This window comes from Heptranchias perlo, chromosome 26, assembly GCF_035084215.1.
Source record: "Heptranchias perlo isolate sHepPer1 chromosome 26, sHepPer1.hap1, whole genome shotgun sequence".
NCBI classification, from domain to species: Eukaryota; Metazoa; Chordata; class Chondrichthyes; order Hexanchiformes; family Hexanchidae; genus Heptranchias; species Heptranchias perlo.
In genome coordinates, this window is record NC_090350.1 from 22,299,757 (window position 1) to 22,312,803 (window position 13,047).

At 39.4% G+C, this 13,047-nt stretch overlaps 1 protein-coding gene across 16 annotated transcripts in view; it reads left to right on the top strand.

The window, feature by feature from the left end:
• macf1a (microtubule actin crosslinking factor 1a) overlaps window positions 1-13,047 on the top strand; it is a 523,722-nt gene that overhangs the window by 297,585 nt on the left and 213,090 nt on the right. For all 16 annotated transcript variants that reach the window (XM_068006497.1, XM_068006495.1, XM_068006501.1 and 13 more), the window contains 5 exons: window positions 1,041-1,134; window positions 1,379-1,533; window positions 6,142-6,421; window positions 7,626-7,754; window positions 11,504-11,581. In XM_068006497.1, coding sequence (XP_067862598.1) covers window positions 1,041-1,134; window positions 1,379-1,533; window positions 6,142-6,421; window positions 7,626-7,754; window positions 11,504-11,581 — 736 coding nt within the window. The remainder of the gene's footprint in view (window positions 1-1,040; window positions 1,135-1,378; window positions 1,534-6,141; window positions 6,422-7,625; window positions 7,755-11,503; window positions 11,582-13,047) is intronic.

Below are 13,047 nucleotides of genomic sequence, written 5' to 3' on the forward strand. Positions count from 1 at the left end.
TTGTTTACCCAGCTGATCCTCAGCAAGACAACTCTATCGCTGAAATGTGTCATTTTAATATTACATTCAATGTTGCATATGTGCAAAACAAACAAAATGCATTTATTAATATAGCAATCAGCTACAGCAGCAAATCTGGGTATTGTTAATATTAAACTGCTTCCAAATTGGTTTAGATATGAAACTCGTCCCACACTTGCAGGTAGTTTTACATTATACCAGGATGAATTTGTAGCAAGGATTTCAGCAAGTTTAGTCTGTCAGTTGGACTTAGGCTGATATAACTGTGCCATGTCAGTGAGACATTAGACACTGGGGATTAGTTCTTGATATCTGTTAAGCATTTTGAATGCAATCGTGTACATTCTTCAATAAATAAAATAAGCTGACTTTAATATATTTATTTCTCTATTTGTAGCATTTAATCCACTTTGAAAATAATAAAACTAATGATCAGTATATTAGATTGGCATTTGTATTTCCCCTCCATGTTTTCCTATTTTCTCCCTTCCCCCAAAATTAACTGTATTGGTAAGGCCACAGACCTGAGCTGACAGGAAGGGCCGCAGCATGGAGTCACTCTGGTAGTGGAAGGGGCAAAGCCGCAGAACTACAGCAAGACAGATAATAAAGAAGAAATTAAAACTTAAAATGATAAACTAAAGCACCTTATCTGCAGTGACATGGGAAGTTAATGTGTCAACAGAGAAACTAGATATCAAGCTAAAGCCTGGAGCATGCTCAAAAAGCATATTTAAGATGTCTCTGCTATCATGGGAAATCACAAATGGCCAATGGGGGGAAAACAGCAGTTGATTTCAAGAAGAGGTAATGTGTGGACTAGTTGAGGCAAGATCTAGAATGGCATAATTGACCATTCTGGTCCATTTCAATGCATTCATGAATGTGGTGAGGAAATAAAGTAGATTTTCATATAATTTGCAAAGATAAACACACTTGGTTGCTAAAAACTGCGTTTATAGAAGGTCTTCTCTGTAACATGAAATTAATTTCCCCTGTCTTGTGTTATACTCCTTTAGGCTGGAACTACTACTGCAGATTGCCAACAAAATCCAAAATGGAGCTTTAAATTGCGAGGAAAAATTAACATTGGCCAAAAATACCCTGCAGGCTGTAAGTAGAGATGACCAATACCGAGTTAGTTTTCAGTATCTTTGTCCAGTAGAGGATAGATTATTGTACGTTACGGTCACGGCACTCAGCGTTGGTCAATTTGGAATAAACCAGTATTTCCCCCAATGATATGAATCACTAACGAATAAACTTCCCCAAATGAATGTGCGACTGTCCAGTAAATCATGTCGCAGATGCATACATTTAAATTGAATTTAGTATTTTTCAACCTGTTTCTTCCCAGGATGCTGCTCACTTAGAGTCAAGCCAGCAGGTTCAATATGAAACCGAGGTAGTCGTGTACTTAGAGGAGTGTGAACGATTAATACGACAGCTGCAAATTGATGTGCAGATTCTCCGTGATGAGAAGTATTATCAGGTGGAACAGATTGTTATGAGGTAAGTGTGAATATGCATTTATTTACACTGACACACTCATTACTTTTACATTGATACACATGCAACTCCACTTATTAGCAGTGCATAAATATGTCAGAATATGTTGGAAGGACAGTAAGCTAGGAAAAGGTGGAGGGGTAGCTCTGTTAATTAAGGATGACATGAGTATAATACAGAGAAATGACCTTAGCTCTAAAGACCAAGATGTAGAATCTGTTTGGAGATAAGAAATAGTAAAGGAAAGAAGTCACTTGTGGGAGTAGTTTATAGGCCCCCTAACAGTAACCACACCATAAGACAGGGTATACAGGAAGAAATAAAGGGGGCTTGTGAGAAAGGAACAGCAATAATCATGGGTGATTTTAATCTACATATAGATTGGAAGAATCTGATCGGCAAAGGTAGCCTGGCAGATGAGTTCGTGGAGTGCTTTCGGGACAGTTTCTTAGAGCAGCACGTTCTAGAGCCAACCAGAGAGCAGGCTATTCTAGATCTGGTAATGTGTAATGAGACAGGATTAATTAATGACCTCATTGTAAAGGAGCCTCTAAGTAGCAGTGATCACAGTATGATTGAATTTTGCATTCAGTTTTAGGGAGAGAAGAGTAAGTCTAAGACTAGTGTTTTAAACTTAAATAAGGGCAATTATGAGGACATGAAAACAGAGCTGGCTAAAGTGAACTGGGAACTTAGGTTAAGGGATAGGTCAGTAGAGATGCAGTGGCACACATTTAATGAAATATTTCATAACACTCAGCAAAGATACACTCCAGTGAGAGAGACTCTAGGGGAAGGACATACCATCCGTGGCTAACTAAGGAAGTTAAAGATAGTATCAAATTGAAAGAAAAAGCATACAATTTTGCCAAGATTAGTGGCAGGTCAGAAGATTGGTCAGAATATAAAAAACAGCAAAGAATGACTCAAAAGAATAATAAGAAGGGAGAAATTAGAGTATGAGAGAAAGCTAGCTAGAAATATAAAAACAGATAGTAAGAGTTTCTACAGGTATTTAAAAAGGAAATGAGTAAGTAAAGTGAGCATGGGTCCTCCAGAGAGTGAGTCTGGATAATTAATAATGGAGGATAAGGAAATGGCGGATGAATTGAACAGATATTTTGCATCCAGCTTCACTGCAGAGGATACAAATAACATGCCAGAAATAATTGTGAATCAAGAGGTGAAAGGGAGAGAGGAATTTAAAACATTTACGATCACCAGAGAAAGGGTTTTGAAAAAATTATTAGAACTAAAAGCTGACAAGTCCCTAGGTCCTGATTGACTTCATCCTAGGGTCTTAAAAGAAGTGGCTGCAGAGATAGTAGAATCTAGGGAATTTTCCAAAATTCCCTAGATTCTGGAAGGGTCCGATCAGATTGGAAAATAGCGAATGTAGCTCCTCTATTCAAGAAAGGAGGGAGTCAGAAAGCAGGAAACTACAGGCCAGTTACCTTAACATCTGTCATAGGGAAAATGCTAGAATCTATTATTAAGGGGGTTATAGCAGGGCACTTAGAAAATCTCAATGCAATCAGGCAGAGTCAACACGGCTTTGTGAAAGGGAAATCGTGTTTGACTAATTTATTAGAGTTCTTTGAGGAAGTAACAAGCAATGTGGATAAAGGGGATCCTGCGAATGTGGTGTACTTGGATTTCCAGAAGGCTTTTGACAAGGTGCCACATCAAAGGCTACTACACAAAATAAGAGCTCATGGTGTAGGGGGTAACATTAGCATGGATAAAGGATTGGTTAGCTAATAAAAAACAGAGAGTAGGCATAAATGGGTCATTTTCAGGTTGGCAAAATGTAACGAGTGGAGAGCCACAGGGATCAGTGCTTGGGCCTCAACTACTTACAATCTATATCAATGACTTGGATGAAGGGACTGAATATATGGTTGCTAAATTTGCTGATGACACAAAGGTAGGTAGGAAAGTAAGTTGTAAAGAGGACATAAGGAGTCTGCAAAGAGATATAGATAGGTTAAGTGAGTGGGCAAAAATTTGGCAGATGGAGTATAATGTGGGAAAGTGTGAACTTGTCCACTTTGGCAGGAGGAATAGAAAAGCCAGTATATTATTTAAATGGAGAGAGATTGCTGAACTCTGAGGTACACGAATCACAAAAAGTTAGTATGCAAGTGATTAGGAAGGCAAATGGAATGTTGTCATTTGTTGCAAGGGGAATGGAATATAACAGAAGAGATGTTTTGCTACAGTTGTACAGGTCATTGGTGAGACCACATCTAGAATACTGTGTGCAGTTTTGGTCTCCTTATTTAAGAAAGGACATAATTGCTTTGGAAACGGTTCAGAGAAGGTTCACTTGACTGATTCCTGGGATGAGGGGATTATCTTATGAGGAAAGGTTGGACAAGTTGGGCCTGTATACACTGGAGTTTAGAAGAATGAGCGGTGATCTTATTGAAACATATAAGATCCTGAGGAGACTAGAAGGGGTAGATGCTGAGGGGATGTTTCCCCTTGTGAGAGAGACTAGAACTAGGGGCCACAGTTTAAAAAATAAGGGGTCTCCCATTTAAGACGGAGATGAGGAGAATTTTTTTCTCTGAGGATTGTGAGTCTGTGGAACTCCCTTCCCCAGAGAGCGATGGAGGCAGGGCCATTGAATATTTTTAAGGCTGAGTTAGGTAGATTCCTGATTAACAAGGGAGTCAAAGGTTATAGTAGGTAGACGGGAAAGTAGGGTTGAGGTCACAATCAGATCAGCTATGATCTTATCAAATGACAGAGCAGGCTCAAGGGGCCAAATGGCCTATTCCTGCTCTTAATTCATATGTTCGTATTGTCATAAATTCAAATGGTTGTATATGGATTGCTTATGCATGAGAAATGCATGCACATTCATTGGAATACATCAAGGCACACACTTTCCTTTTCACCGCCATCTACCATAGAACCATAGAAAAGGGGGCCATTCAGCCCATCATGTCCGCTTGTGTGTGCTTCAGTAATAAATACAATTGTGATCTGTGCTCCTGTGCATTTGATGTTTCCTTAAATAGTGCTGCGATAATCCACTGAACTGTAGCAAATTAATCATGTTTAGCACAATTACTGTTTATTTTCTATCAGTGTTATGCTGCAAAATAATGTTCCCTATTATGTGTGTTTGTATGTGTATGTGAGTAATGTATCGAGAAAAACAGACAAACAGTTAATTTTGCTATTTCATTATTTAATTCATATAAATCACATTACATAAAGATGTTACGAGGTTGCAGTATGAAATTTATCCCACAGTATGGTAACACCTTGATTGGAACCATATCCCTACCAAGCTATCTTAAGTCAGGCATTTTAAAGCTGTGGTGACAAGCTAATGGTCTGCTTTGTGGAAACTAAAGTGGAAAGGATGCCATATTCAAAATTTTTCTGTGAAATTGTGAAGTTGAATATTAGCTTGATGACCAACTCATGAGAGGAGCATTTGGAGCTGTAACCCTGCTAAAAGGACTTTTTTGTGCTTATTGAAGTGCAGGATTGTCAGTGCAAGGGAATAGAAAAAATACCTCACTACTACAGGCACTCAGTTCAAGTATTCAGTACTCCCTAATCCGTATTTTGTAATCATATATGCAGCATAAATTTCTCTCTTCCCTGCTTCAACAACATACTTAATCCCAATCCCAAGTTAGCCCTACTGCAGAAGTGTGAATTTATCAACTTCCCACACCAATGAACCTTGCAGCTGCTTTGAGATTGAAAATGTAATCCTAATTTTGTAGTGAAATGTGTGCCTTCACCCAATAGGAACAAAGCCGAGACTGCCCAAACGTCTTTAACATAGGCCATTTAGAGTGAGAGAAAGTTAGGTGGGAGGAGGCTCGTGTGGAACATAAACATCAGCATAGACCTGTTGGGCCGAATGTAAATTCTATGTAATTCTATGAACCGACAGGGGAGACTTTTATCCCACAAGTTTTGCTTGGGTTTGAACCCATGTTTAGGATTTTGGAGGAGAGTGCTAACCCATTGGTTCAGCTCAAAAGTGTTACTTGGAATAACAGACAGTTCACTGCTTTACTGGCTAGTTTTGTTCCAGCAATGTGACACTAAAGCCTCAATTGTGTCGATAGTGGAAAATCTCCCTTATAATGTATTATATGGCATTGATACTCAGCTTTAAAGGTAGTCAGACAGTGGGACAGGAGGACATAAATGTAAGATAACTTTAAAACATGTTAGGAAAAATGTCTTTACAGAAAAGTGACAAACCTTTTGAAATGACCTACCAAGTAAGGTTGTGGAATCAAAGATATTGAGGGCATTCAAGATACAGTTGGATGCTAGGCTTTTTGAGTTGAAATACTAGAGGATGCTCTTGATAGATTTAATGGTCTTTGCCCATCCTCGATTATTTTTATCATACAGCAAATTGATCTGACTTAGTTGCTTTTTGTGTTACTAAGATCAGTTATTGAGGATGAAAGATAACTTATTCTGTGTCAAAGTTACTTCAAATGTTCTCTTTAATATGAACACCATTTCAATGTTGCCTATTGAATTTTATGTGCCAGTATAAACCATGTATTTTCAGACAGAAAGCCTTGACTTCTACAGCATGCTTTACATCTTTATTCACAGAATTATTAAACTACAGGATGAGCTGGTGGCATTGAGGCTTGAATGCACCAACTTGTACAGAAAAGGACATTTCATCTCCTCCACAGAGCACCTACAACCGTTGAACCTGACTGCCACTGACTTAACAACTGATGCCGGTTCAGGCACTTTAAACATCACCTCCCTCACATGGTTTAAAAAACCCATGACAAGATCAGAATTGGTTGCAATCTCTTCAACACAAGATGAAGGAAGTTTGAGATTTGTCTATGAGCTTTTGGCTTGGGTGGAGGAAGTACAGGTACTGTACATTTCTTTGGTTAAACAAAAATCAGAACTATGTGCTATACTTATACAAGCTGTGGTTCCCATGGTTTTGAATTGTTGGTGACAACTGTTGTCACTAAGGATCTGTCAATCTCCAGTTCCAGACCAGCAAGTTTTTGTTGAGCTTTAATTCTGACTATTCTTTTATCCTCTCATCCAGAATAACAATAAATCTATTGTCCTTTTTTTGTACTATGTTCATACCACAACACTATTTGAACCACACCTTGGAATGCAATCTTTGCTCGCATGCAATTTCATTTTCCCAAAAGGAAGCAATTGCAGATCTCTATTAAACTCAGACTTATGCTTCTACATAAAATTCCATGCTGCACTGCTAAGGTTACAAAGTAACACAATTCAGACCAGCCACATTGCATTAGTGTTTCCTTTCCTGCATCTAGTCTTGAAATTGTCATGGAAAAATGTGGTTTGGATATTATTTTCCCATTCCAGACTCTATACTTTGAACTTCATAATAAGTATTGGACAAGCTCCATTGGAATCCCCTTGGCTGATGTCAACAATCTATACCCTCTCAAGTTCTTCCCGCTGGAAATAGACATCCTCTGAGTTCCACAGTAACATATCTAGGTGTAACTATGCAGAATGCAAGTACTTGTAAACTTGACTTCCTTTTTAAGTGTTTTTCCAGTGTGATCTGACTTTTTCAGCACAGATTATGCTAACTCTGTTCCAGAATGATCCTAGTTGTCAGCCACATTAAGGTGTTTATGGCTCAGTGTGACTAAAGTGCCGACAGAATGATTTTCTGTCATTGTGTACATGCGGGGGTTAATATCAGATTTTCTGATGGTGTACATATTGTACATGAAGTTATCATCATTTTTTTCACTCCAGTTAGAAGTGTCCTGGTTTGGTGAGCTTACAGTTGCTTTTATATTGGGTTAAGTACTCTAATTGCGCCAGTCTCACACAACCAATGGGTACGCCAAAGCAACCTAACCAGATTCACTAAAGCCAGTATCCAGGAAGACACATTTTTTAACAAATTGGTGAATCAGGTAAGTTTACTTTGGGGTTGCCTCTGGCTGCATGAGACTCGCACATTGGGAAGCAGCAGGACTAGCACAGGTCCTGCACAATATAAAAGCAGCTTAAAACATTTCCAGCATTGGAATAGTATGGAACTGATGATGCATGGTTTGATCCTGCAGCTAAGACTTGACCGAGCTGAATGGGGCACTGACTTACCTAGTGTGGAGACACAGCTTGATACCCACAAGACAATCCACACTGCAGTGGAAGAACTGGAATCTAGTCTTAAAGAAGCTAAAATTTATGAAGTAAGTCTTTTTCCATTTTTATGAGTAGTTTAGGAATATGTGAGTGTTTCACAACCATGTGATTAATTCAAATCCCAGGATTAGCTGTCACTCACATGTTCCAACTATACAAGTTTCTACCAACTTTTATGAGCTCCTGGGCAAGCTACTTGATATAGAGCTACACAATGGTCCATCCTTCATCAGGGGGTGCTGATGGGGATCGTTCTGTCAATTTATTACTCAGCAACTTTGATGGCGCTCAATAGAAAAGCCTGCTTTCCCATCCCTCCTAAACTGAATCAGTTTGTATGAAAATTAATGACACTGTGAACAATGAAGGGGAGGAGTGAATAGCAAAATGAAGTGTGTTAATATTCAAGGTAAATGTAACTAACTCAAATTCAAAATTATTTATTGCTCCATCAGAGTTGCTAGGTTAATGTTTAAATTGGATGCTTGCAGAAGCTTTACAAACTATGGCCATGTATAATTTTTCTATTTTAGGGCCCATAATCAGCTGCAATATACATTCAATGATCAAACCATCATTACGTTTTTGTTAAAACGTACATGTGGTATTACTTTTGAAAACACAATTTTTTTTATTATCTTGTCGGTGAAGTAAAAAAAAAATTAGGCAATTTTCCTTCTCTCCTCCCACTTGGCATTTTTATTTTGCCTTGCGTTTTTCTTAAAACAAGGTCTGCCCGTGGAAGGGACCATTTCTTGTACCAGACTACATGCAGGTAAACACGCTGCAGACCTTTACCAATGGAACAGTACATCAAGTGAAAACTCAATTCTAGATGGTTTTATTTGACCTCAATATATTGATTGATTTCTTATGGGCCATGTTTATTATTCAAGCTCCATTCATTTCAACAAAGAAAGACATTTTTGTAACTAAAGTTCGATTTTGCTAATTGTATGAGGAAATGGAATTCTTGTCTAAGTGTCCAGGGGTACTTACTAACTTTTGGTCATGTCGCAATTCCATTTGGTGAAAGGCTATTCTCTTAACCCACCATAATGTAGAAGCAGGAACAGGCCAGAACTGGCAGCAGCAGTAGGGCTTGTCTTTCTACCTTTTTGGAACAGGGTTTAGGAATGATGTCAGTATACAATTTGCAGATGTTTGTTTAAATTCCATACTATATTCCACTCCTTTCCCAACCAACTGACTCAAACTTCATGAAGTTTCCTTATCTATAACAACAACATCTTGCATTTATATAGTGTATTTAATGTACAGTATAAGCCATCCCAAGGTGTTTTACAGAGAAATAATGAGGAATGTATGGCAAGCCATTTAAGAGAGGTTAGGAGAAGTGACTGAAGGTTAGGTTGAAAAGATGGTCTGCCAGAGAATAGAATTAAGGCAACTGAAAGATCTGCCACCAATAGCAGGCCAAAGAAATGGGAACCATAGAATCACAGAAAAGATACAGCACATAAGAGGGCCATTCGGCCCATCATGTCCGTGCCGGCTCGAAGAACAACCAGGTGCCCATTCTAACCCCACCTTCCAGCACCCGGTCCGTAGCCCTGCAGCTTACAATACTTTAGGTGCAGGTCCAGGTACTTTTTAAAAGAGTTGAGGGTCCCTGCCTCTACTACCAAATCGGGCAGGGAATTCCATATACCCACCACCCTCTGGGTAAAAAAAGTTTTTCCTCATGTCCCCTCTAATGCTTCCGCCAATCTGCTTAAACCTATGTCCTCTAATTCTTGATCTCTCTGCTAGGGGAAACAGGTACTTCCTGTCTACTCTATCTGGGCCCCTCATAATTTTGTACACCTCAATCAAGTCACCCCTCAGCCTCCTCTGCTCCAAGGAAATAAACCCCAGCCTATCCAATCTCTCCTCGTAGCTGCAATTTTCAATCCCTGGCAAAATTCTTGTAAATCTTCTCTGCATTCTCTCCAGAGCAATTACGTCCTTCCGGTAATGTGGTGACCAGAACTGCGCACAATACTCCAGCTGTGGCCTTACCAGCGTTTTATACAGTTCCATCATTATATCCCTGCTTTTGTATTCTATACCTCGGCTAATAACGGAGAGCATTCCGTATGCCGTCTTCACAACCTTCTCTACCTGTACTGCCACCTTCAGGGACCTGTGCACGTGCACTCCAAGGTGTCTCACTTCCTCTACCCCTCTCAATATATTCCCGTTTACTGCGTATTCCCTTTTACTGTTTGCCCTCTCTAAGTGCATTACCTCACACTTCTCCGGGTTGAACTTCATTTGCCACTTTTCCGCCATTTGCCACTTTTCTGCCCACTCCACCAACCCATTGATATCTTCTTGGAGTCTACAGTTATCCCCTTCACTATCAACTACACGGCCAATTTTTGTGTCGTTTGCAAATTTTCCAATCATGCCCCCTACATTCAAGACCAAATCATTAATATATATCACAAACAACAAGGGACCCAACACTGAGTCCTGTGGCACACCACTGGAAATGGATTTACATTCGCAAAGACATCTAGAGTGCTACTCAGGGTATTCGTAATTTGATAACCTTACCTGCACTGAGTACTGAAAACTATCAGCTGCCCTAAGCGAATCCCATCTGTGTCAATAATTAAATAAAACATTGGAAGATGCACAGGAGGGCAGAGTCGGAGGATGAAAGTATTGGAGGGGATGTAAGGCTGGAGGAAATTGTGCGGGTAGGAAGGTATGAGGCCGTGGAGGGATTTTAAGATGAGGACAAGCATTTTAAAATGGCGACAGGGAACTAGTGTAGGTCAGTGAGGATGGTGTTGATGGGTGAGCATGACATGCAAGACAGAATGCAGGTAGCTGTGTTATGGACAAGTTGGAATTTATGGAGAGTGGACGATGGAAATTCAACAAGAAGATCTTTGAAGTAATGAAGTCTGTAGGTGACAAAATCATGTATACCTTCTTTACAGCATGGAAAAACATTCGTGATTTCCTCTCAATAACTCACTTCCATAAAAAATCCTTTACCTGCACAGCTGAAAATTTAGCAACTACAATTCTTTTAGTCCCTAAGATTCATCCAAACAGTATCCTAATTTCTCAAAAGGAAAACCATCTATTTTATTTTTTAATTGATTCTGCTTGGCCTGAGCTGGGACAATTCAGTACTTCTGAACCATGGAATCAAACATTTTATTGATATGCACTGTCACTGCGCAAGTCTCTCAATAGCTGGCTTACCTGAAAAGGGGCATGTTGTGTTGATCAGTGAGTCACTCAAAGAAACAAGGGACAAGCCGACATCTGCACAGAACACTTTCGTCGGGTCACTGCACCAACTATGTGAAACCAGACTTCTAATATCTAGTTTCAAATCGAGCAAATTGGATTCAACTCACATCAGGGCTGGCAATGCGATGCGGATTGGGACTCATAGCAGAAAACACAAGACTCTTATCAGGCCACAGTAGAGGCTCATGAGGGCCACAGCCAGTCTGCAGCCCAAGTAATAAGTATTCCTGCCTTAGACTTCCACGCACAATTTTTTAGTAAGTCATGTTTTCTTCTTTTGTGCTAAGAGAAATAAAGGGCACTCTGTTAATTACATGACTCATTATATCATGTTTTTTGATGGCTTCTAGACTTAGAGAGCTTCACTAGGAACACAAGCTCAAATTTGTAAATTCTAATTTTGCATTACTGTGAACTGTGCTGCAAATGCATCTGTTCTTTTTCTTGGATGTGGTTGTACAGAAACAATAAAACCCTCCATTACAACAGATCTAATTACTGCAATTTGTTCTATTTACAGGACCAAATCTCTTCCAACTTCAGGACCAGTTATTCAGACACATTGAGTAAACTGGAAGTACAATACCTCAAACTACTGGTAAGTTGATCATTTCAATCACTCAATTTGTTCACTATTAATGGGCAATAAGAGTACTACTCAGGGTATTAGTAATTTGATAACCTTACCTGCACCGAGTACTGAAAACTATCAGCTGCCCTAAGCAAATCCTATCTGTGCCAATAATTAAATAAAACATTGACACATTGCAAACGCAAACATTTTTCACTGGAATGGCACATTATAGCCTTTTGGTTAAAACTGAGCTGATTACTTTGTTGTGCATCTTAATTGCAACAAAGCAGACAAGTTAGTACATCTTTGAAGATATGCTACATTTGTATTTGTCCCAACCTACTTTAGCCAGGGTATCTAGAATTCTGCGGCACTTCAATGCCAATTTGTGCAGCAAGCCACACCAAATTCTGCAGCAAGAGATTATAGATTCTGCAGCATGTTGCCATATGTTGTACATAATTATGTCTTAAGAAAAATGTATCAGCATCAATTTTTAGATATTGTTTTAAAAAATCTGAAGTTTAAGCAATTGCACTTGAACTAACTTACAGTACTAGGAGGAGGAGAGCAGATAGAAGGAGCCAAAGAAGAGACTGCAGCAGCCGGTTGCAGAACAGGGAACAGATTTGAAGCAGCCAGCCAGAGGTACCCGCAGTCATCAGTAACCACGACCTGCAGCCAACCACCACCACAGCTCAGGTTGTGGGAGCAGTAGCAGAGCATCAGAGATGGCTGGATTGGGAGGGACAGTGGCAGAACCGAGAGCAGAGATGCAAGAACAGAAAACACTAGGATCTGGAATGAAAGAAACACAAGATATACAGTCAGCTTTTACAGAAAACCTTTGGTTAACATATAATTCTTATTTAAAGCCTGAGACCTTTGTATTAAATGAGGTTTACTGTAAAAGCCTATTGTATTTTTCAAACTTCTCTTGTTCCTTCTCGTGTTACTTTGCTGCTACCAGTACTCCTGTTCCTGATTCCATGGTGGGGGGGCAAAGTCTGTGATCGTTTCCATGGCCGTGGAATTGAGAAGAACTGGAAACTCTGATTTTAGTCTATTCCCAGCGAGTAGGTAGATAATTCATTTGATCGAATATAACCAGTTTTAATTTCGCTGCACTACAGAAATCATGGAGTGTCAGAAAAGAATTAATGTTGGTACTTTATTTTGCCTGTTCATCTGTCGTCTATACATTTTGCTTATCCTGTGAAAACCTAAAGATTCTTTTCATTTGTTTCTTTGGTGAGTGTATAGCCCTCTGTTTCCTGCTCAAACGTAGAGGATTCACCACTGGACTGAGACCTGTGCCAATGGCACTCTGCACCAACCGTAAAGAGGTGCACAACGGTGGCTGGAAATGTCTTTCCCTCTCAAACACTGAAAACCAGTACATTCTACACACAAAAATATATTACCTAAAAGCATAAAAAGGAACTTTCATTTGTGATTTAGAAATTAATTGGACAGTAGTTGTAGTTTAT